The sequence below is a fragment of the Mirounga angustirostris genome, unplaced genomic scaffold (assembly GCF_029215605.1).
Source record: "Mirounga angustirostris isolate CCGP_5_RB_7025 unplaced genomic scaffold, mMirAng1.0.hap1 SCAF_113, whole genome shotgun sequence".
In the NCBI taxonomy this organism is placed as follows: domain Eukaryota; kingdom Metazoa; phylum Chordata; class Mammalia; order Carnivora; family Phocidae; genus Mirounga; species Mirounga angustirostris.
Window position 1 is genome coordinate 90,861 of NW_026991821.1, and position 26,213 is coordinate 117,073.

A 26,213-nucleotide genomic window follows, 5' to 3' on the forward strand; every position below is an offset into this window, starting at 1 on the left:
CTCCTAAAGTAGCTTCCTTAAATTTTGATTTTGTCAAGCGTTTTTCAGCTTGTCAGGTTCTTAATCTGTTATGCCCATTATGGTTCTTGAGCAGTCATGATGAAGGACACCAATCATAGCTTCACTTACTCGTGTGTGGATAATGCTAGAACCTTCCCTACCTTTAAGACGGATGCGACCACATGAACAGATTCGCTGTACAGGTCCACTTTGACCCCAGAATTTAGTTTCTCCTTTAGGACCCTGGTTGATTTTATATTGGGTGATTTGCTGAAGATGCATTCTGTGAGTGGCCCTTTTTGATTAATAAAGGAAAGCATATCCTGTAGGAAGAAAAGAAAATTATATTGCATCTCATACCCCAAACGCAGAGCTCAAGCTTGCCTCCGTTTTGAAAGAGGAGGGGAATGCAATGGTACACTGTTTTCGAGCTGAAAGGACTAAAGTCAATTTAGATTGTTTTTTTTCAGTGTCTCTCTATATACTTTCTACCCATATATCCATTTTACAGTCATACACTGAAACATTTTAAACACTTCTTTTAAGCAGATTTTCCTTTCCATTGAGTTTCCACTCTTAAATCAAACTTCTCTGCTTCAAGGCCTTTGCACAATCACCGTGTTTCCTACTTTACCATTCTTTTCTCATTATTCCCTTACATAGATGCTCTCCCCCAAGTATGGAAGTCTATTTAGGAAATACACATTTCCCATTTGTTTATTTCTCTTTAAGTGACTGTATACTCCATTCCTACTTGTTCTATTTCCTTCCCTCTTTTAAAGTCAGGCTCAGAAACTCTCTCCTCCTTCTCTGATTACCCTCCCTTCTCATGAGTCTTTCATTGTCTTTTGCTGTATCTTCATGTCCTCTCCCTGCTGTGTAGAATCTTAATAAGGGCTGGACTCAGGGAATAAAATGGATCTGAAGTCTATTATGCTACTTATCTATTGTGTGAGCTGGGGCACATACATACTGTACTGAGGCTTTTCCGATTCGTTTAAGAAGTGTGGAGGATGATAATCCTAGCTACCCCCTAAATTTGCTGTGATGCAAGGACCTGGGGTAGTAGCTAGCAGGTAACATGCTAGCTAAGATGATTCATTTCTTCATAGCTAGCAGAACGCTCCCTACATCCCGGACAGTGCTTGCAGAGACACCGAATACTCAGTGAACGTCCACACTGACAATTCACTAGAGCAGTTTGAGATAACACAGGCCAAACTCTGTGGCTTACATTTGACATATTCTGTTAGGATTAATAGTTTCCTATTTGCCAGAGGATGAGTCTATGCTCGTGTCAGATGTTTACAGTTGTTAGACTGAGTAGACTCCGCTGAAGGAGTCTTGAGACTCACATGAGTTCAGGAAGACAATGAGGGGAGAGTGTGAAGATGAGGTGGACTCTCAGAGACTCACACACAGAGTCCATTTTGACTGATCTGAACAAGCCTCCGCATGTCTTTGTGGAAACAAGACCCAAGTGGAATGGACAAGAATGTCTTTTCCTGTTGTATTTGCCTCATGACTCTGCTGGACCTAAGTCAGATTCTGTTCCTTGAAATAACAGTAACAGAGCTTCTCAGCCAAAGCCAGGGGCTGTCTAATCACTTCTCCATTTGGGAATAGATTTGGATGAGGACACGTGGCCTCTCAGAGTGTCCCCTCCTCAGAAGGGCTATAGAAGACCAAAAGGAGATGACCTACCAGGATTGGGAAGGGCAAGTTGTCTTTATTACACACATCCATGAGGGAAACTCCAAAGAGCTGTCCTGGCTTTGAAGAAGGTGGGGTTGTGCACTGGCTGTCCTGGCTAGTGCTGGAGCCCAGACAACAGGCCCAGTCTCTGAAAAAACCGCTTTTAACTGTCTTCTGCCTGTAATCTAAGGAAGAAGTGAGATTAGTAGTAGTAGTTGTTGTTTTATTTGCTTAACCTTCTTTTTTTTTTTTTCTAAAGATTTTATTTATTTTTTGATAGAGAGCCAGTGAGAGATGGAACACAAGCAGGGGGAGCGGGAGAGGGAAAAGTAGGCTTCCCACCCAGCATGGAGCCTAATGCAGGGCTCAATCCCAGGACACGGGGATCATGACTTGAGCCCAAGGCAGACGCTTAACAACTGAGCCACCCAGGCACCCCGCTTAACCTTATTTTCACCATTCCCATTCTACGGTACATTCACTGCAATGGCTAGAAGAGGGAAACTGAGGCATTTTTTGTGTAGAATTCTCCATGTTTTGAAATTGGCCAATAGCATTCTTATGGTGTTAACAGTTGTTCCCCAGATCCTGCAAACTGATGGTTAAACCTAGAGACTTGATCAGACTTAGTGTCAATGCTTTCAATCCCATCTACTGCCCGTTGTGCTTTATCATGAGGCACTTAACTTGTTGTTTGTTTCCTATTGGTAAGTATGATTAGTGGATTCATCCAGTGTCAGATCTGATTTTAAAAGCTCAAAAGATCTGGTATTCAAATCAAGCTGAGTTTGTTAATCATCTGCTTTCACAGTGAGTCTCCTTCCAGTCTTAAGTTTCCTCTTTGGCTTTCTGAGTGCTCAACTTTTTTTTTTTTTTTTTTTTAAGATTTTATTTATTTATTTGGCAGAGAGAGACAACGAGAGAGGGAACACAAGCAGGGGGGGATTGGGAGAGGGAGAAGCAGACTCCCACTGAGCAGGGAGCCCGATGCAGGGCTAGATCCCAGGACCCTGGGATCATGACCTGAGCTGAAGGCAGACGCTTAACGACTGAGCCACCCAGGTGCCCCTGAGTGCTCATCTTTCTATGATCAAAAGGATCTGCCTTTCATGACATGATCCGCCTGACCCCACTTCTCAGGCAGCCTCTGGTGTCTCTGCTCTGGGCCATCCCCAAGGATGACTTCCTGCAGTCAGGGTTCTTGGGAAATAGTCATTACATGCTGGCTATGTGGTAAGATTCCAGGTGACTGTGTTTTCTTGTGATACCCCACCAAGCTACCCAGAGATGACTTTTTTTTTTTGTAAATTATGTTTGATATTTATGGAAAAGAGTCTGATCCACAATGAATTGCACCCAATTCCTCACACATACTCAAACATACATGTATATACACCATACCAGTACAAGGCTTGAAAGAAAACATACAAAAAGAAAAACAATGAGAGATTATGAATGCCTGATTTATCCCCAATTTCCAGAGATGATTTTGAATTACCCAACATTCCCTATCAAAGGAATGCAGAAGAAGAGCTTTACAAAGAAAAGGTGATCTGCAGTGAAAAGCTGAGTTGAAAGTTTCTACTGCTCAGCTATGAATGTTTTCCTTATAAGATACCTTAACATTTGCTTCCAAAATCTGCTTAAATAACTGAATTCTTTAAAAGTCCACAGAGGAGCCAAGCTGTAGAAGGATAAACAAATGAGCAACATTTCACCAAACACCCATAAACACCTGTCCACTGGGCTTTTCTGGGAGGTAGTGAGTGCATCACCGTATCCACTCACGTGGGTGGCAACACTCATGGCACTTGACCAGAGAGACCAGGATCTAAGAACCAGAAGCATCCTGGTTCTGCCACCTAGTTAGATTACTCAAAAATTCTTAAGCTTTGGTTTGCTTAACTTTAACATAAATGCTGCTGCCTACAACTCGTTGAACTAAATGTAATGTACTACTCAGCACAAGGCATGGCTCGTGGCAGCCTTGATAAAAGTAATTTCCTTGCTCAGAAGGCCTCAGGCAGTCTAGACATCAGTCTCTTCCCCCTCCAAAGCAGACATCACTCCCATTCTCTATTTGATTTTGCAACCTCTAGAAGGTAGGCAATCATGAAGGATGGCTACCACTTTACTTAACTAAGGCTCTTTCTTCCTGTTCTGAAATTGATACCGCTACCATTTTAAAAGGAGAGAAGAAAGAAAGCAAACACATTCTTAAATCCAGGAGGAGATTCCTGTACATCAAAATGTATGCATTTGCTGAAGATACGTGTTAATATGTAAGTTGAGTTGTTGTATGCAACCTGGGTTCCCTACTCTTCCCCTAGTTTTATTATTTCTAAAACTACCCAAATATATTCCATTCTTCAGCTTTAATAAGAAGAATGCTCTTAAGAAGAATGTTGTATCCCTTGGTACAAAGCTATATATCTAGCTACTCTATGAGTATACAGAAAATAAGTACACATTGAGTCCTATACTTTCTCCAAGGTATTTTCAGGCTTAGCTGGATGTTTCATAATGTACATTATTTGCTGTTAGAGGTCATGTTGCCTCTATTACTAATAAAAATATATGCTATAGCCATGAAAAATATAGGAATGATTAAACAAGCTAACTTTATGGAAACCTATTCTTTCTTAAACAGTCCTGGCAAGATTTGGGTTAATGTTTCCTAATGCTTGCATTAGGTTATGAATATTAAAAAATAAAATTTTTGAAACTTTGTGCTTATAGAATAACAATCATAACAATAAAATACTTTCTATTTTGGCCCAATACTTCTCAGATGAATAACACATTTTCATCAGAGAAAAAAATATCAATGGGAGAATACTGGAATGGTAGGGAAAAAAATAGCAAGAAGGAAGATGAAAAAGCCCTGACCATAAACATTCAGTCTAGCTCCAGCCTTGACCTGTGTCTGAAGCAGACATGGAAAGTGGGGGCAGAATTGAGACTTGAATTCTAACTGTAAGCCCAAGGCCACTTCAGCCTAAGCCCAGAATAAATCCAATTCAGTTCCATAACTCTTTACTCCACTGGAGTTCTTCCATTCCAGGTGCGTCTAAGCCATGCAGTCATTTGATTCCATCCTGTGATGGCCTGAGATACTAGATAAAACCCTGGAATAGGGAAGACCTGTTTCCAGGCCACAAACAGCTTGTGCTCTAAGAAGACACACAGATGTGTACTCACATAATTATATGTAGAAAGTGTTCTGGGGATACAGAGAAAGGAGCTAACAGTCTACCTAGGAGAATTAAAACAAGCACACAACCTTCCTCGAAGTGAGTTGGGTCCTAAGACCTTTGGGTTTCTCTAAGCTCGATTCTGTGCAGTTTTGGGGTTCTTGCCTCTACTGTTCCTCCCCACCCCCCACAGAGAGAGTGAGCTCTGTGTCCTCAATTTGTGGGCAAGAGTGGAGACATGAGCCAAGAGGAGACACCTGAAGAAAGGGAAGGGGCTCACCTCTCCCTTGCTCATTCTGCGCCGGGTGCCTGGGCTTCAGGATGAACCGGCCTTGCATCTCTGCGAACCCCTGCTCCAGAAGGAGGGACTCCTGGAGGGTGGAAGGAGAGATGGAGTCCTCTGGTGTCTGCGGCAGCAGTGTGGTAGATGGAAGATGGCTCATTTTAATTCCATAGGGATGTTTATGTCCTATATGGAAAAAATATAGATTCAGGCTGATGGTGATGGCTCTGATCAAATCCCCCTTCCCATGAGTGTATGCATCACACTGGTATATGCTGCTATTCTCCTGGGGCTTCTGGCACTCACTCTGTGCCTCCTGAGTGAGCATCATATTCGCTCTTGTTGGAGACACCCTGCAGAAAGCAGGTGCCCAAGGAAAAGATTTTAAAAAGAGAAAAAAAATGTAAAGCATGTTACTTTACTTGGAATACAAAGATTCATCAGTGCATTGCACAATGCTGACTTTTGCTGTGTTTCCATCTGAGAATATTTAAGGCCTTCTAGTTTCTGCCTTGACACTAACGAGATCTGCACATCTTAGGCAAATTACTTGACCCCTCTGAGCCTTACATGCATCCTTTGAAATGCTTGCCCTCACACAAACTTATAAGGATCAGAGTAAATATATTAATATGCATTGGTGGGTAATATTTTTTAAATAATTGAACATATATATTAAGAATTGCTATTCTCTCTCACATAATGTCAGTTGAGCAGATTTTTTTTTCATTTCCTTTTGTCAATTTCTAGAGGCAGAGCTACTCAAGGGCAGTGGGATGGGTTGCCTTTATGCTTTATACTTCCCTCCCACTGCTGCCCTTCCTCCAAGGGGAGTCCTGCCAGGTGATGATCAGAGGGAAGGCTGAACAGTGTTGGGAACCCAGAAGCAAAGTGCAAAACGATGTTTACAGAGTGGAAAACTGCACCCAGAGTCAGTGAGAGTTGCCTGCCAAGTGATTTGTTTTGTTCTTGTATGCTTTAAATTGTTTCCTCTCTATAGAATTCTCAAAGACCCTGTGCTATAGGATATGGATCTCATTTTTTAAGAACAGAATGGAAGTTCTCTTTCTGTCATTTCTGATTTATTATTGAATGTAACTTGGGGAGCTTTTGCTGTTCCTTCTCATCTGTCATAGATGCAGTGTCAGTGATGTGTTCACAAGAATCACAGTGACTTCCCTCTTTTAAGGAAAAAGAAGCTTCTACGACAGCAATACAACCAAATCACAAAGATAACCAGGAGATAATCCGCAATTGAGAATTGAGAGCATTGGTAAAAAATGCATTTTGAATGCTGCCAATGGATCATCATGAATGACAGGCTCTCCGGATTCCTTAGAGCTGCCTTGGTGTGTGAAGCTGCTCAAAGTCTAAAAAGTTATCTGTACCTCTGAAACAAATAATGCAATATATGTTAAGAAAAAAAAAAAAAAAGAGAAGAAGAAGAAGGTAGCGGGAGGGGAAGAATGAAGCGGGGAAAATCGGAGGGGTAGACGAACCATGAGAGACGATAGACTGAAAAACAAACTGAGGGTTCTAGAGGGGAGGGGGGTGGGAGGATGGGTTAGCCTGGTGGTGGGTATTGAGGAGGGCACATTCTGCATGGAGCACTGGGTGTTGTGCACAAACAATGAATCATGGAACACTTCATCTAAAACTAATGATGTAATGTATGGGGATTAACATAAGAATAAAAAAAATTAATTCATAAAAAAAAGTTATCATCTATATTGTTTTACCTAAATTAATGCACTTTATTAAAATAAATATATTTAAGTATTTGACTTTTTCCTTTTTGTGGTTGGCCGACTTTTACAGAGATGTCAATATTAATATGAAACATGAAATGGTGGGGGGGATTTTTTTCCTCAGCTATGCCCTTAGTGACTCTCTGTATTCTAAGACTGGGAATATACATTTCGTAGAAAGAAATTGGTTATTTAGATTTCCAGATCACTTGAAAATATTCTTTAGATAACTTGAAAAAGAGTAATAGCCTCACAGGATTATTTTCTTTTTAAGATTTTATTTACTTATTTGTCAGAGAGAGAGAGAGAGAGAGCACAAGTAGGGGGAGCGGCAGGTCAAGGGAGAAGCAGCTCCCCACTGAGCAAGGAGCCCAGGACCCTGGGATCATGACCTGAGCAAAAGGCAGACACTTAACTGAGCCACCCAGGCATCCCGCCTCACAGGATTACTAAAAAGATTTTGAAAAAGGTATGTAAGAAGGAATGCTCTAAGATTTCTAGCAGAAATCATTGTCACCATTACCATACATTACTATACTTCAAGGTCTGCTACAGATCCTCTCTTTTTTCTCTGTTTTTTTAATCCTTCTATTTCTGGTAAGCACTGAACAATTTTGCTAATCCAAAGATTTTTTTTTTAGAGAACTTGTGCTAATAACTATTTTAGGAGAGGTGTAATCTGTTTATCAATAACCTTAAGAACAGTGATGGAAAAAGCCTGAGAAACAGCAAAGTGCAGGTAGTTTAGTCAGTGAAGACTTGAGCAGTTTAAATGTGATTATCTCATTTTCTTTATGATGCTGAGAAAACTTCTGGGCACAGAGCAGGTGTTAAATACATACCTATACCTGGATTCAGAGACATGATTGGATTTTAGCGGATTCTCACAAAATAGAGGCTATTTAGTTGTTAGGAACTGGAATTCAAGACTGGAATATGAAAAATAAATGTATGGGAAAAAGAAATTCCACTTCTTTGCTTTCATACCTAAGTGAGTAAATAAGTAAGTAAACAATAAACAAAAAAAATTTTAAGACAGCTCTGTTTGTCAGGTAAAATGAAGTAGAAACGAAAAATTTACATTTCTCTCCCTAACTAGACCTTAAGCTGATGAATGAAGAGATGTCCTCAGTGCCTGGGAAAAAGTAAGCACCTGGTAATTAATTCTTTAATAAACGTGAGAGTGAATATTGCATGTGATTTTCACTTTTAAGGGTATTTAAGCTGAAGACAGAACAACCATTACTTTGAGATGTAGAGTTACAATTTTGAACCTAATCAATCCCATCTTAGATTTTCCCTGACACTTACCAGTGAGTGGGTGTGGGGACGCTTCCTTGCCAGCACTCACCCACAGCTGGTAGTCTTTCTCAGAGCCCTTGGAAACAAAAAGAACTATGCATCATAACAAATCTTTCACAGTACTTGAAGAACACATTTCCTTTGCATTTCTCTGTTTCCAGAAAGAAAGAATTGGGGCCAGTATAAATGCCATTTGGTCCATGGAGGTAGCTACAGTACTTGTTAACTTGTTCCCTCATAGCCTCCAGTGGACCGTCCCAGGTTCTTGTCATTTTTTTTTCTTTTTTTTTTTTTTTTTAAGATTTTATTTATTTATTTGAGAGAGAGAGAGCACATGAGAGGGGGGAGGGTCAGAGGGAGCAGCAGACCCCCCGCCGAGCAAGGAGCCCGATATGGGACTCGATCCCGGGACTCCAGGATCATGACCCGAGCCGAAGGCAGTCGCTTAACCAACTGAGCCACCCAGGCGCCCCGGTTCTTGTCATTTTTGATAAAGGCCAGGAAACCACAGTACAATCAGCCCCTCACGGTGTGGGTGGCCCATGGCCTAAGAAATCACAGTTGTGCCCCTTCGCTAAGGAGGAAACTTCTAATCTCAGAGTCCTGCCTTCTGCTGTCTCTAGATTCCTTGGATAATGCTGGCTTTTGTTGCCAAATGTCCCTGCCCTGACATGCATATTGTCCAGAGAGCCATATACCCTTCTATGACTATTCCTGAGCAAAGTAACTTGAAAGGCATCAATAGCTCAGCAGCCCTGGGCAAAAGGAGACAAACGCCCAAGAGGCCTTGAGGAGATAGTGGACTGAAGTCAGCCACTGGCTTTGGTGCAGGCAAGCCCCACTTCAGGGAGAGAAAGAACAAGGACTCTAACCTAGACAACATATCAGATGCAGAAAACAATTACTCCCAGCAGAATTACCGCCCAGTAAACCTGGAAGTCCTACTTGAAACAAACACATCTAAATTATAAAGATCGCTGAACTATTTTAGAGAGTCTTCCAGGAGACTAAAGCAAAAAATGTTTGACATGGAGTTGTTGGTGATAGGTACTATGCTTGCCCTGGACTCCTGATTAAAAATCATGGTCTTGCCCTTATGAAGAAAGGTCATAGGTATGGACACAGACACACACACAGACACACGCAGACACACAGACACACACACATAGCTAAATCTGCTCAAAATTGTATTGCAAATAACTCGTGAGAGCTAGTAAGGTAGGGTAGGGTTTGGAAATGCTATGCTGGAATCCCTTAAATCAGGTATACATAAAGCCAAATAACCCCAATTCTTCATTAAAACAGAAATTCTTTGTGTGGTGAGATTGATCACTTTATGCAAAGGAAAATCACAAACATGAAATAAAATGAGCTTCATCATTAATCAATCTCCTCAACTTCATCCCTAAAACCACTCACTCTCTTTCTAAGACTTAATTCCTATTTAGGGTATATATATCATACAGGTTAGAAATCAATGTAGATATGTGCTTTACTCAGTACATATAAATTCAATTTTATTTCAGATATATTATTAAATTTTGTTTGTACAGAAATCATTGATTTCTTATGCTAAATTCCAGTTGCTCTGAATTTTTAAGGGGCTTTATTATACCATTGGGTCAGACAGAATTTAAGTAAGAATCTTGTAATTATGTCATGTCATAATAGCAAGACATTTTTGCATTTATAGAGGATTTTATATAAGAAGCTGTGCTTTACAAGTGCTCCCTTCAGTTCTGTCCATCTGACTATCACTCTCCCTCTCTTTTCCCTTAGAAAACCTCATCCTCAAATATGTCCATGTCTTTCATCAAAAAAAAAAAAGAAAAAAATCCAGCAACTCACACCAGCACCATCAAAACATAAAGGAACAGGCCGTTAAAACCAAAACAAGATGAAAGTGATATGTACGCAACTGCCCCCAGATCATGGTCTTATTCAGAACTTGTCCTCTTTACCAGTTCATAAGGGGTGTGAGCCGCCTCATCCCAAGGAACTGCATCAAGAGGAGGTAGCTTCTAGCCATGTGGTCTTTATGTCAAAATGTACAACAAAACATATAATTTAGGATTCATCTAACTGGGATTGAGTCCTTGGGTGATAACCAGGGTAAACAGGGATGGAGTGGAATCAGGAATGAAGACACAGACAGAAGAGTCCAATAGAGGAGGAAATATTTAGAAACTTAGAAATATTTTATTGTCTGTGTATAAAATATATACAATAAACTGCATGTTGTTATTAGCACTCTAAAATTATAGCCCAATTTTATGCTATGATTTTGAATTCGCAGAAAATTTAAAATGGGAAGACAAGAAGAGCACCCATGTATAGGCTAATAATATAGCTTTGCTGCCTTCAATTTCTAAATCTGGGGGACAAAATATGACTATGATATGTATAATAATCAGCTGTCTTATAACGGGAGGTACACAACACACACACACACACACACACACAAATCTCAAAAGTCAAAGATGGTTTTTAAATTAAAAATAGTTTGCAAGGGAACTTACAGTTATTCCTAGCATTGGTAGTGACATGTTGATAATGTCATTCACTGTGTCTGAATTTGTTACTGTTACAGTTACAGACTGTAAAAAAGAAATAAGAAAAATTCCTATAAATTTTTAAAAATTTAAAGCAGGTGACCAAATAATTATTGTCAAATTATTATCCATACTCTAAAGGCAAAGCTTGTTTTCAGTTAATGACAAAGTAAAGCATATGTAGAGCACACACCCTTGATTACAATATTTTCATTTCTTTACATAACATGAAGCTAGTAGGAAACATTTCAGTGAAACATATATTTCCCTTCAAGGATTTGTGGCTTACAAAATATAGCAGCTTAAGCAAGAAAGAGAAAAACAGAATTCCACGAGGGGACATGAACTGACCCTCAGTTCCATAAGGCTATTCCCAAAATAGAGAGGGGAGATAGTTTAAAAAGGAGGAGCTAGATACTTTTCTCTCTTCGCAATTACATACTCAGTTTCAGCAAAATCAGAATAAGAACCGTCTGTGACAGACATTTAAAAAAAAAAAAAAACTACTATTTAGTCAGTACTTTCTTTGTGTCATCATGGTTACTAAGATTTCCATTGTTGAAATCTGTTGAGACAAATAAAACCAATGAGTCTAGGAAATGAGACTGAAAATTTTAGAAGTTTATATTCCATTCGCAACTCTGACAGTGAGTAGTTACTTATAATATCTCTCTATCACACCTTATATTGAGAAACTGCTCCATACAACAAGGAAAACAGTTATTGAAAATTATCTGAAAGGGATGGATAGGAATCTGAGATGATATCGATAAAACTACCCGAATTCCAAAAGACATTTTAAAATAGGACAATATGTAACCAACCACGCATACACTTTTTATAACATTAGGCAATGAGGCCTGTGTTCTTTGAGAAACAGTGCATGAAGAAGACAAGCAACAGAAGTGGACACTCACAGTCCTTAAAAATATTAAAAACAAAGTTAAAAGAAACTTGTTCTTTCATTGTATTTTTCTTCTTATGAATTGAAATACAATTGCTTGATATGACAGATGGCCCAAAAGTTGTTTGATAATCGAACTTTTATAAACAAAAGTGTTCATTGATTTCAAACTACTTGAGCTTTAAGGATTATAAAAAAAAGTGTTCAGAACCTAGCAGTAGGACTCAGAGCACCCAAACTCAAGGATATCCTATGTTAAATTGTCTAGGAGGGGCTTCCTATGTTAAATTGTCTAGAGGATTCAAGACTGGGTCTTAGCTTGAAATTTAGTTAGAAGTAATGGCTCTGCTATTTTTTTTAAGATGTCTGAAAGCCTTTCAGTACAACTTAAAAACTTTCCCACAAATTTTTTTTTTTTTTTAAGATTTTTGTTTATTTATTTGTCAGAGAGAGAGCACAAGCAGGGGGAGCCACAGGCAGAGAAGGCAGAGGGAGAAGCAGGCTCCCCTCTGAGCAGGGAACCTGATGCAAGACTCCATCCCCCAGGACCCTGGGATCATAACCTGAGTCGAAGGCAGATGCATAACTGACTGAGCCACCCAGGCATCCCTCCCATGAAATCTTTTTAAAGAAAAAAAAAATCTCTTTTGAAATACTAATAATCACTTTTTAATTTATCTGGTCTGCAAGATAATGGTTTTCATGGTATAAGGAACATACTATGTTCAAAATAGTAATTCCAGAGATGTATGTATATTTTCCTGCATGTTGTAGGTTCTCCAAAACAGATAAATTCCAGTAGATAGAGCTCTCTGTAAACAAATGACTTCAGAAAAATAAGCTGCTTTTTGAAATAATTTAAAAGGAAAAGAAATGTTACTTTTTTTTATATGAGTCAAAGTGTTACTTAATATATGAAGAACAAGGAATATGTGATCAATTCTCAAGAGCTGAAGCCAACCCTGAGATGATCTAGATGTTCAGACTGTTAGCCAAAAACAGCTATTACAATAATGCTCAATGATACAAATGAAAATATGCTCACAATAAACGAAAGAGGCATCTTAGCATAGAAACTAAAAATATTTAAAAACAGAAATTTTTTATCTGAAAAATATCTTAAAGAAAAAATTTACTGACTAGGCTACATTGCATAATGGAGATGACAAAAAGAAGTCAGTGATTTGAAAATAGATAATAGAAATTATCCTGTCTGAAGAAGAAAAGGGGAAAAAAAGATTGAAAAAATTAAGAGTCTGAGGGATCTATGAACAATATGAAAGGGTCTAATATACATATAACTGGACTCTCAGGAGGAGAGGAGAGAGAAAATGGGGAAGAAAATATTTGAGGTAATCATGATTAAAATTTCCCAAATTTGGTGAAATTAAATTTATAAATTCAAGAAGTTCAGAATATGCCAAATAGGACAGATTCAAAGAAAACCATGCTTTGATACTTCATAGCCACACTGCTAAAAACCAAAAATAAAGAGAAACTCTTGAAAGCAGCTAGAGAAAAATGACAAATCACCTACAGGGGATTAATGTTTGATTGATCACAGACTACTCATCAGAAAGCACAAAGACAAAAAGACAGTGGAACATCTTTAAAGAGCTGAAAGGAAAAAGTTTGCGAACAAAATTCTACATCCCTCAAAATATCCTTCAAGAGTGAGTGTGAAATAAAGCCATATTCAGATAAGAGAAATTAAGAAAATCTGTTTGCACCAGGTCTGCACAAGAAATGCTAAGGATCATCTCTCTAGGATGAAATGAAAACAGTGTTAGAGGGAAACTTGGATGTTCAGGAACAAGTGAAGAACATTAGAAATGCTTATTTTGTGTAAATTATACATAAATAAAGTTGATTTTTAAAGATTTCAAGGTAATTTTCCATGGAAAATTCTGAGTGTAACCCACTGCCACAGCTGAAATCAAAGCAGGCAGAGACAAGAGTGTGCTCTGCTGCTAGAGAACCCTCTGGCCTTATCTCCTTCATGCAATGCATCTACCTGGTGCTTAGAAACCAATCAAAATATTTGCATGGCTTTTGCTTTGGCCAGGAATAACTACCACTTTTTCCACCTTCAAATACTATTTTGTGTGATCTACAGCTACTGTAAAGTATAACAGGAAAAAAAAAATGTCACTTAAAGATACCCAAAGTATCTTGTTCATCATTGCAAATGTCTTGGCTACTGCACTACAATTTCGGAAATCAAATTTTATACCAAGAATGGGCAACTGGTTTGATTTTTTCCCCCCAACAGCCAAAAGAAAATGAGATAGAAATATGCTGATCCCGGGGCGCCTGGGTGGCTCAGTTGGTTAAGCGACTGCCTTCGGCTCAGGTCATGATCCTGGAGTCCCGGGATCGAGTCCCGCATCAGGCTCCCTGCTCGGCAGGGAGTCTGCTTCTCCCTCTGACCCTCCTCCCTCTCATGCTCTCTGTCTCTCATTCTCTCTCTCTCAAAGAAAGAAAGAAAGAAAGAAAGAAAGAAAGAAAGAAAGAAAGAAAGAAAGAAAGAAATATGCTGATCCCTTAAAAGTGTCATCCCTCTGAGCTCAATTCAACCCTGATATTCCTTGGATCAAAAGACCTTTCAAAACCCCTCTGCAGTTGATATAGCTACTAAGTGAAATACCTGACCCTTGAGTAGATCCTGTACTGGAAAGGAGACATTATTGAGGTCAACTGACAAAATGGGAACATGGAAGGCAGAGTAAAGTATTACACCGATGTTAAATTTACTAAAGGTGTTAACTGTGTGATGGTGATATAAGAGGATATCTTTATTCTTGGGAAATACCTAGGTTTAAGGATAAAGGGCCATGGCATTTGTATGACCCTCAAAAATAAGTATAACATACACATAATAGGGACAGAGAAAGAAAATAAATGATAAAGCAAGTGGAGTAAAATGTTACTAATAGCTGAATCTAGGTAAAGGGTGCATGGGGTGTTTTTTGTTTTATTTTTATACCTACAACTTTTCTGTGAGTTTACAGTTATACCAAATAAAGCGTCAATGGGGGGAGGGTGGAGAACTGTGGAAACAATCCAAACCATTCTGTACATAAGTAGTAACCATTGGGAAAAAATGTTTACTTCTAGTAGGAAATACCTGCATGTGAAAATCACCTTATTACAAGCCAGTGATGTTGCTATTAGAAAGAGCCAGGGAAATATTATGGATATTTAACATGCAATATTCTTTCCATGCTTAAGTACTGTGGCATGGATTCCTCTCGCTTCATATTACCTAGGATGCACTCTTTATGTATACAAAGACACATGTAGACAGGAAAATACATTTTCCCACATGGTACTTTTCTAAATACTCTCTCTCTTCTTATCTCTTGCTCTCTCCTTCCTACCTCCCCATCTCTCCCTCCCTCCCTCCCGCTCTCTATCTCCATCTCCATCTCCATCTCTTTCATTCTATCTGAATCAGGAACATGGAATTTAATTTTTGGTCTTAAAAACACTTACACTGGCACAGTTCTTGATGTCCTCAGTGAAGATTCTGAGAGGAATGCTTTTGGGCTGGTCCTTCTCTTTGGCCAGATTGATATACCTAATCAAATTCAATAATAACCCCAAATAGAGTAGGATGAATTAGCTATTAGCTTACTTTCAAATTGATCTATGTGGCTAAAATTTTCAACATACTCTGTTATTTTTAAATGCATGTAAATAAACTCAGCAACATCAAATTATGGGTTGGAAGAAAACATGCAAAACTATTTCAGGAAAATAAGACATGACTCAGAAAACAACAGGTTGCTCTCGTCATGTAAGATGTGAGTAGCAGATCCAGTCATCAAAGCTTTCCTGCCTAGACTGGAGGGCCCAGCACCTTCAAGGGTAGGAATGAGAAGGTGCTTTGAGCATCACTCAGGAGAGTAAATTGCACTTAAGAAAATTTAATATGTATCTTTTGAGAATAATGTTAGCTCCAATCATTAGGTCTGAGAGAAGGGGAAGATGAGAGTGATAACCAGAATTTCATCAAAAATAAGCAATATGTGCATGTAAATAAGAGCAGATTATTTGCAGTAGCAGCCAGGGTACATCTAAATAAGAAATTATTTGAGGATAGTCTAACAATTTCTACTAAGTAGGGGAAGCATAGTGTGTGGGGGCACTGCTTTGAAGAGATTTATTCTTTTCTCATGGGTTAAAGATGTATAATATGTATAGTGACAAGATACCTTTGAAGGAAAGAATGCCATTTTTCCTTTTGTTCCGAAGAACTGCAATTTAAAAAAAATGGGAAGAAAAAATTAAGATACATACAATACTTATACTAGCAAAATAAGATCACCATTCCAGAAAAAAATAGCAGCAGCCAGTTGTTAAGGATGTGGATGCATGTGTTAATATCATACTGTCCTCATAGTTGCGCTTTGGAGGGACCCCACTCTTTTATGAGCGTATTAAAGCAATGGGAAGTAGATCCTAAAGTGGGAGAAAAGTTGGTTTTGAATCTGAACACTTAATTGTAACTATGTGATGCAAGCTATGTGATCAGGGGCACTTTGCTTAACTGCGCTGATCTTCAGTTTCCAGAACTGGAAAAGGGTTAATTATACCCCGAGTGTTCCTGCAGCTGCAAGTGCTATTCAGATATAAAGAACATTATTATTCAAATTAAATCATACTTAAGGAATTTGGCATTTGGATGGAACTATCTTGGCCCAGAAACAAGAATATCTTTTTAGGAAGAAACACCTGTAATATTTTTATTTCTTTATACACATAGCAGATTGGAATGTGTTAAATTAGTTTCTAGAAAACATTCTTCGTTACTGTGATCCTCTGAGCAAGATCGATCCAGCTAGTGCTAAACTACTAAAGGTTAGTCTTTTCTCAACTAAAGTTTTCACAGCATTTAGTACCCAAAGTTGCGAATGTTTTAAGCCTCATGCATACATGGCCTTACCACTTACTAGCGTTTTTTTACCGTGGTAAACTACACAAAATAAAATTGACCATTAGTGACCTTTAGTACATTCACAGTTTTGTGCAACTACCGTGACTGTTTAGTTCTGGAACATTTTTTCACCCAAAAGCAAACCTGTGTCCACGAAGCAGTCACTCTTCCTTCCTTCCTGTTTCTAGCTCCTGTACCATATTTTGTGTATTTGTTGATAAACACGTGGGTTGTTTCTACTTTTGTTTGTTTGTTTGTTTTTTGGCTATTGTCGACAATGCTGCTATGAACGTTTGTGTATCAATTTTTGTGTGGACCTACGTTTCTCTTGGGTATCTATCTGGGGGTGGCATTGCTGGGTCGTATAGTAATTCTGTTTGACTTACTGAGGAACCATCAAACTGTCCACAGTGGCTGCCACATTTTATACTCCTCCCAGCAACACTGCTCCCCAACCCCTCCATCGCTGTTTCAGGATTTGTCCCATCTGGAAAATGGAACGCCCACTTAGCGTCCCAGCCTGCCTATGCGCATGGACACAGCTTCTAGTTAGCCATGCTGATCTGCAGAACAGTAATAACCACAAATAGCAAAAGCACTAGGTGCCAGGAATTGTTATAAATGCCTTCTATATGTTTACACAGCTTTTTAACTAATATAACATGTATAAGCCTGGCTTCCACATTGTCCTCCTTGTTAGGGAAAAAAAGTCTCTTGGAAACTCCCCTGTCAAAGACTTTATACATTCCCAATTGAAACTGTTTCCTTCCATTTGCATCATGGAGAAGACAGGAAGCAAGAGGAACTGAGAATCTTTACAGAAATGCGTCGTGGAAGAGAAGACATGCGGAGAGCATATAAATACATATTTCTTCCCAATAAGCTTTGACAATTTCTCCTTAAGTCAACGCTGCATTATAGGGCTTAATAAATTAACAACTTGTAAACATTTTCGTTGTCTTCCCTTTGTGATGACGTGGGACATTTTGGTGGAGTGGGGTGAGGAGAAGAAAGAAGGGTGTTAAGTGCATGTGATGAACACTCATTGTGCAACACAAGAATGAGACTTGGGGTGTGGTTGTTTCAAACAGCAGATGTAAGTGTTGCACCACCCCTGTAAACTCAGGAGTGTCTGCTCAGGATGTCCGGGGTAGAGAGTCACATTCCCCATCCTCGTGTCAGCCTAAGAATGTGTCTTGCACAACTAACCTCTACTCAATGCAATCATACTTTTGTTTTAGATGGTCACCTCTCTAGAGACACCAACTAAGATAATCAGTACACAGCAATTCAGGCAACCTCATATTCAATGACATGATTAATTTATTTGTATAATTCCATACTATTTTTAAAGGAATGACCTTGGGAGTATAAGAGCAATTTTTCAAATTTAATTGGACTCTTTAATAGTACTTGCTCAAGAAAAATATGCCAGTGATTTAGAAACACACATACCCCCTGGGAATTAGGGGGCAGGATATTGGAGAGGGGTTCTAGAACCTCACTCTCTTGATTCTCCTTCCATACGCCTAAAACACCCAATTCCTCAAGTGGCTCCTAGAGCCCATGGGAAAAACCACTGATCAAAACCAAAAGAAATTACTCCAATAGTTCCCACTCTATGTTATCTACTTGCTCCCATTTGTACCTACCTTTTGGGGGGAAGTACAAGGCAAATGAGTGTCATTATGGGAAGTCAAAAAGGGAGTCACTGGCTTGACATATAATCAGATTAAAATGTTTTTCTTTTTATCCCATGTAAATACAAGACCAAACGGTCGGTCTTACCCGAAGGTGGCCACAAAGGTCACCGTGGGCCAGCCCAGGATAAAGGACCTCCCAGCACAGATGTTGGCATCCTCCACTCTGTCCATACAGTTGGCAGTCCACATGGTGTTCAGTGGTATTTTCTTTTTTATCTTAAGTTTTTTCTTATACCTAGAAAGATACCCAAACAAGACCTCTGTTAGTTTGTTTCATAAATGTTATGGGAACAGCTGTGCTCATCAGAGACCAGTTCTCACTGCTCCAGGGCACAGCATGCCTCCCTTGTCTCTATTACCCTCTGTGCCCAGCACAGCAAATGGTGACATGACCTTTACAAAGTGTGTGTTGAGCGAAGTCTGGCCCTAGGAAGGCCCTGAAAACACTTCCTCAAATGGCAGCAAGTGGCCATTTTTCTGAATGTTGAGTGTTGAGTAAAGACTATATATTCCAGAGCTTTTTAAGAAAACCATTAATTCATTTATTATTGTTAGAATTTTCTTATTATATATAGTTTTATGGTTATTATTATAGTTAATTATTCATTTATGACTTGCTTACTTCAAAAAGTATTTGAGGGGCTGAACAAAGCTACCTGATACACGATTTATAAAAATAGTCATACAATTTTTTGCTTAAGAGACACAAACCAGGGGGCGCGCCTGAGTGGCTCAGTCGGTTAAGCATCCAACTCTTGGTTTCGGCTCAGGTGGTGATCTCAGGGTCTTGAGATCGAGTCCCCATGTAAGGCTCCCCTCTCAGTGGGGAGTCTGCTTCCCCTCTCCCTTTGCCCCTCCCCCCGCTCACGCTCATTCTCTCTAAAATAAATAAATACATAAATAAATCTTCAAAAAAAAGAGAGAGAGAGAGACAAACCAAGAACAAAAAATAAACTTGGATCAGAAAGATTTTTTTTGGGGGGGGGGATCAGAAAGATTTAAAAGTTATTTTCAACCTTAATTTTAAAAAAATACTTTCTAGCCTTTAAAGCATAGGTTATTTTCAATTTCCCTTCTTAAAATTTTATCCATATCATTTTCCCTTAGATTCTGGCTAAAACTGAAAAACTGTTAGCCTACAGATTGAGCCCAATTTAAAAATCATCAATCCATCCATCAATCAATCCCAGATCAGCGGTCAGGAGGTCTTATATGTGAGTGATGGATACTTCCCATTTCTCTGAGGAGTCAGGTGATCAACTTTGTCAGTGGTGAAATTGCTTTTTGACAATTTCTGCCTAATCTTCTTTGATCTCTAACATGAAAACCACCATATTGATTGATTTGGTTAATTCACAACTTTAACTCTCAGGTGGGCTTGGGATTTAAATAGTTATAAGCCCTCTGAGGGATGCTTAGGGAACTTGGACACACCACTCTGGAACTCCTTACTATTCAGAAACACATGTGGAAACACTAAACTAAAATGAGATCAAAGACACCTCATGTGCAAAAATCCCTGTGACTCCAGTGATTCATGGAACAATTAAAGCTAAGACTCTCCAATGGGTTTTATGAAATAAAAATAATTTTGCTGGACGCACACTTGAAGGATAATCTAGATTCAAAGTTTATGACACAATGAATAAAGTCATCGGGTAAAATCATTATCGGATATCAGATGTCTGATTATCAGATAAAATCATTTTTCTAGATAGTAACTCCAAAGGCATTGTCAAGGTAAAAATATATGGCTAATGGGAAAGATAGACATATATCTGTTGGTTTTTAAGATTTTTTCTTTTTTTTTCTAATGTAGGTATCTGTGTGTATACAGACACCCAAGGTACTGTGTGGGAACTTCCAAATACATTGACCTGGAAAAAGGCATTTCAGTAATTCTCTCCTTAGTTCAAGAAAGCACCAAGATTATCTACTCCAAACCAAGGAGTTATCCCAAAGCCCAGAGCATGGTTTCGACTGTCCTATCACATTTGGAGCACTTATCATATGCCAAGCACTGTTCTAAATATTTTATAAATACAAATATAAAAAATGTAATCCTCAAACAACTACACTAGGTGGTCTTTATTAGCTCCATTTTACAAATAAGGAAACTCACAGAAAGGTCAACTAAATTGCCAAAGGCAAGAGAGTTTGAACCCAGACAGCCTAACTCATGAGCCCATGTTTGTAACCACTTGGCCTCTGTGGGTGCTGACCTATCGTTCCATGAACTACCCTTCTCATGTTTCCTACCCTCACTCAGCCTCACTTCGGTCCCCAGAGCCATCAGGCTTTCTCATTGGATTATCTGGGGAGTGAGAGGATAAATCTCAAGACATTATATTAACAAAGCTGGTTACTAGCTTGGAAATATTTAAAGTTTATTACAACAAAGCTTCATACTTCAGTGGATTCTTCTAGGGTCTTACTGCATTTCTTCACTCTCAATCACTGACCCAACTGGATTATCTCAGTAGAAATTAGAAAGTATTAATCTAATGTAAACTGACTTGAGGAGAAGAAAGAGGAGGAGAAAGAACTGTGGTTTTTATTTCTAAAAATAGTCCTTTATTATATTTGTATTAACATGATGGATATCACTCTTGCTTTCTGCTACCTTAACCTTTATACCAGAAGGGAAGCCCCAGTGCACTGTGGAAATTTGCAGGATTCTAGGGGGATTTCCCCTGTTCTAAGAGAGGGGTATCCTTTTACAGATGTTGGGAGTGGGGGTCATGTTATATTCTGTAAGTAATTCTTTGTAATTTCACGGATAATGAGTTAATAGTCATCTTCATCTTTTGACCTAATTTAAATTCACTTTTTGTTTCATTTTATATTCTTTAATAACTACATATGAGGAATGTGATGTCTAAAGAACTAAGTTCAGTCCCTTCCTTTTTGTAAATTCTTCATGGGCCTCTACTAGTATTAGTATCTTAATATTTATCAAGCAGATACTGTTCTTAAAAATAAAGTAATGATTTTCTTTGAAAAATAACTTATTTAGTATTCTAATGAATATCAAAAGTAATAAGGAAGGTTCCATCTGACCTCAATTCTTGAGAAATTTCTGAAGGTGTATGAAAAGAATCCCCAAACAATTTTCACTATTATTAACATCTTGTACGACTAGAGAAATATAATTTCTTTGTGAAGAAACAAACATTTAAATTCCTTTTATTATTACACACAAACTAAAATTCACTAATTTTGACAGAATACAGAGGTAGCAATTAGTCAACTACTTACCCAATTTGTGTTAATTTCTATAGCGTCAACCTAAAGATGAGAGTTTCCAGCTGAAGCCTGCAGGTGAGCTGAGGTAAAATAGAACCTGGGTCACCCCAACCCCTTCTTATGGCTAATTGGAAAACGTAGGCCCTAAATTCAGATGATTAATTTGAACAGATTGATTCAGGGCATAACACAATCCTCCAAGAACAAGGATGACAGGGATGAAACAAGGTTGTTAATGCAGGAGCTATTTCTTTTTAGTTGTTTCCTTCTAGAAAAAAAAAAAATGTAAACTTGTCCAATATTCACAGTGATCATAAATATACCCAAATGTTTACTATGGGAATGTTCTCATGGTCGTTTTCTAAAAACTGTGGCAAAAACTTGTACGCGGCCACAGCATGAAGTGCTGCTCGTGACTGCTAGGGACAGAATTGTGTCCCCTCCCCCACTGCTCCCCACAGTCCTACCGTGAAGCCCTCTCTGCCAATATGACCATGTTTGAAGAGAGAGCTTTTAAGCGGTAACTAAGTGTAAATGGGGCCATCAGGGTAAGGGCTTAATCCAGTAGGATTGGTGCCCTTGTAAGAAGAGGGAGAGAGAGCTCTGTGTGTGTGTGTGTACATGCAGGCGCTGAGGAAACCCCACAGGGCATAGGCGAGAGGGCAGCCATCTGCACGCAGAAAGACAGCTCTCGCGGGAACCTGACCCTGATGGTGTCCCGAACTTGGACTTCCAAAAATCTGTGTTCTCTCTCTGTCAAGGGCCTTGGTTTTAGAAGCCAAATTCAAGTGCCTGAGATCACTTACATTTTCTAATATTCCAAATGGATGTAAAAAGTATATAAGATAATCTTTCAGGAGCTGAGTCTCTTAAAGAGAACATTATTAAATACATTGATGTAGATTTTGTCACATCATAAAAACCCTTGCGTAGACACAAAGACCTATCTCAAAAGCAATATGTGAAGAGGAAAAATGTTGCACTTCTTTTGTAATAGTGAACCAATCAAAATAAAAAATTCAGCTCTTAAAAGGATGCAGTTCTCTCATGGGGAAAGAACACTGCCTTTATATAAAATCTTTTCAGCAGAACACCGTAGGTTCTGTAAAACCTGCTGAGAGGTAAGCAGTATCCAGGACAATAAATGGCTCTAGTAAGAAAAGAAAGGTCTTCTCCTCTCCCTAAGTGCTATAATAATTACAAAGATGAAAACAAAGTGAAGGACAACCTGTTCCCCTTATAAATCGAATGTGAGTGGTCTGCAAGGTCCCAAGGAGCAGGAAAGGAGTTTGCTGTTTGTTAGCGTGTCTCGGGCTGAGCATGCAAGAGTAGGTGTGGCATGGTGTGGCAGGAAGAGTGTGGCCTTGGGATGAAGGCAGGCCTGGCTTGGAGTCTCTCCCACCATTTCCCTGTGGATGACAGGTCCATTCCTGAGACTTCCTCCATCCCCACTTTCATTTCTGCAGTCGGTGGATGGTAACAATACTGGCCTTGGAGGGCTGTGGGGAAATTACACGAGGAATCTGTAATGCTCCTCGTGTGGTCCCCAGCATGCATCCCACACATTTTAGTCTCCTGTACTCACCTTGGTTAAATAAAGAGAATGGTAACTAGTCTGCTTTTTTAAAAATAATGATGTGGCCCTCTATCAGGAGGAGCAGAGTGCATCATACGGACCTCATGCCAGGACCTGGACAGTCTTTTTCTCTCTGTCCTCCTCATGACATCACCACCTCCAAAGCTACATCTGTAGGCAATATCACTCATCTCAAATATATTTTACTATTTCTGTCTTTGCCTCTGATTTTTATTTATTTATTTATTTTTTTTTGGACAGCTACACTACCTTCATTTCTCAGTTCACTAAGCATTCTGACCTATTTCTTACCAGATACCAAGCAGATTGGAGTTGTTTACTCAACATAAAGGAAAGGTTGATTTCAATAATGAGAGAGAATCTAGGTGTTCATGGAATGTTGTATGAAATTCAGAAAAATAGAAATAATAGAAACAGCAGCACCACACGTAGAATAAAAGCCTGTACTTTGAAAGAAACGGACCTAATTTCAAATGTAGACTCTACTCATCACTAATATGGTGACCTGGGCAAAACCTTCAGACCTCTGATTTTCAGAGGTCTTCTCTAAAATAAAAATAATCCCATCTCACAGGGTAGTTGTAAGGTTGGAGAAGATTGCATACATGAAGTTCTTAGCATAACACCTGTCATGTAGTAAGCCCCTGATAAATTATCATTAATGTCACTCAGATTGAGTACAGCATTTTGCCAAATTAGTACTTGCATGTCTTACTAATGGCATGGCATAACTGGGAGCTGGTGAGGGCAGCAAAATAAAGGGGGCGTAGTTTTTTTTCTGGTGACTAAAAAGCTTCTTGATATTTGGTTTGTTGGAATAGTCTTTGTCTTTCATGATGTTTTGTGAATAATGAAAACAGAGACAGAGCAAGTAAACAGCTGACCTCCCATCCACCTGCTTTTGGACATTTATTGAGCAATCATCAGGTTCCAGGCTGGCTATCAGTTACCTTTGTGTTCAGGGTTGAGAGGAAAGTGCACGCAGTTAGTTCTGTCTCCAGCATATATTCCCAACCTGTCTGCTGCCTCCTTCCTTTTTACTGCACTCCTATCCTGGAGCCCTTGAGAGCAGGCATCAGGACTACTGCCTCCCCTAACCAGTCTCCCTGCTCCCACTCTTGCTCAACCATCCATCCATTACCTACCAACAGTCAGAAAAATTTGCGAGAGCTATAAATCAGATTCAGTCAGTCCTAGTTAAAAAGGCTTTGGCAAAATATTTCCACTTTTCACCATGGCCTGTGAAGACCGTGTGTGACTGGACCCCGAGCGCAGTTTCACATCTGATCGCATGCCCCATGCTTTCGGCTCCCATCAAATCAGCCTTCCTGAGCCCCTCCCCCCAGGGGTCAGGTTGCACCCACGTAGCCTGCCGGTCCCTCAGCCTAGAAGGTTCAGGCACCTTGTCTAGGACTGTGGCTGCTTCTCATCCCATAGATCTAGTTTCAGTGCTGCCACCTAGGAGAGGCCCTCCTGGACTACCCCTCTCTCATACGTTCCATCATCTCCACACGGCCCCCTGTCTACTTTCTATCAGAAGCACTAATCACAATCTATAATTACCCCTCTTATTTTTGTCATTTGTAAGTTCCAGGCAAGAGACACACTGCTTGTCACATTCTCTATTGTATTCTCTGCAGGCGGGGGGGGAGGGGGGCATGGCACAAAACAAGACCTCCATAAGTACTTGTTGAATGAATGAAGGATCCAAACATGGGCAAAAACAAAAGAAAAAAAATGTCATGTCTTCTTATGGTAAGGGTTAATGGAAATGTAACTTTGTGATCATCACAAGGGCACGTTGCTTAGTATACATACTTGGTATCGGACACCAGCAAGAAATCGCTGAATAAGAAGAGGTGCCGCTTCTGCCTCCTCCAGCCTCTCTTGAGCTCGACGGGGCCATGGATAAGCAGGGTATCGGCGGCACCCTCAGATGATGTAGTGCTTTTGCTGCAGGCATCCACCTCAACAGAAGAGCTCTTCCTGCAACCCACCAAACACCACGGAGCAGCTAGTTACTAGTCAAATATACAATAGAGTTTTATGCTAAATGTCAAGGTTCGCATAACACTAAAATTTAGTCTCAACCCCGAAAGCAGAGCTCCAGAGCTCACATTCAGGGATCGCTGAGTTATAGAAAGCTATTGAAAGAGATGAGGTCGGACGTCTGGGTGGCTCAGTCGGTTAAGCGTCTGCCTTCAGCTCAGGTCATGATCCCAGGGTCCTGGGATCGAGTCCCACGTCGGGCTCCCTGCTCAGTGGGGAGCCTGCTTCTCCCTCTGCCTCTACCCCTCCACCCTGTTTGAGCTCTCTCTCTCTCTCTCTCACATGCTCTCTTTCTCAAATAAATAAACAAAATATTTTAAAAAAGGAGAGAGAGATGAGGTCACTTGGTGAATTGATGCAGATGGAGAACAGTTTCAAGGACAAAGCCCTTGGGCATGCCAACACTTAGACGTGGGGTGGAGAAAGCAGCAAAGCTAATCATGAGCTTTTAGGAAGGGGAGGATCAAGAGGTAGAGTGTATTACAAGAAGGCAAACAAACAACAACAACAAACAGGACAATTGGTGGCCTAATATAAAACAAAATGATATGGTGTGTGTGTGAAGAATTAATTACAATTTGCTTTCATGTTAAGATAAAAATGAAGACAACTGAAGATTCTGGAAATTTACTTATCTAAATCTATCTAAATCTTATCTAAATCAATATTCAAACTTGGGGGAAAAATTCTCAAAGATCGGCAAAAATACTGGAAACATCAAAAAGTTTCTAAACACAAGAGTTTAGCTATTACTTGGCTGAGCTCTGACTGAGCTCTGATAGGACTTTCTGGTCATCATAGGTAAAACAGCTAAATTGAACAGAATGCAAAAGTTCTTTCATAAATAGGACAGATATTTTCATAGACCTGGGAAAATTCTCTCTCGTGGAGCCAAGAAAGTGTCTCCTCCGAGAATGTAAACCCTGCTCTCTTCAGCTCAGCAGCACTGAATCTTACGAACCTGAGTAGCCTTTCACGAAGCTGGTGCTGAAGTTACTCAT

The 26,213-nt window shown here is 39.5% G+C and overlaps 1 protein-coding gene across 1 annotated transcript; it reads right to left on the minus strand.

Annotated features, from left to right (window-relative positions):
• Positions 1-1,616: 1,616 nt before the first annotated feature.
• LOC135363358 (rho GTPase-activating protein 20-like) lies at positions 1,617-26,213 on the minus strand. Its single transcript, XM_064583902.1, has 9 exons — positions 26,170-26,213; positions 24,982-25,149; positions 18,406-18,555; positions 15,896-15,937; positions 15,174-15,258; positions 10,742-10,819; positions 8,232-8,298; positions 5,170-5,358; positions 1,617-1,880 (listed from the first exon to the last, which is right to left on the minus strand). Exons 1-9 carry the CDS (start codon positions 26,211-26,213, stop codon positions 1,651-1,653), a joined length of 1,053 nt encoding a protein of 350 aa, XP_064439972.1. The 3' UTR covers positions 1,617-1,650.

Bases quoted from the DNA above. Each gene is read 5' to 3' on its own strand.
- LOC135363358 (XM_064583902.1), bottom strand. From the start codon at position 26,213: ATGAGTAACTTCAGCACCAGCTTCGTGAAAGGCTACTCAGGTTC. The intron at 10,820-15,173 runs GTAAGTGTTTTT...TCTTTTTTACAG, and splicing joins ACATCAAGAACTGTGCCAGT to TCTGTAACTGTAACAGTAAC. The intron at 1,881-5,169 runs GTGAGCCCCTTC...CTTCTTCCTTAG, and splicing joins GCAGAATGAGCAAGGGAGAG to ATTACAGGCAGAAGACAGTT.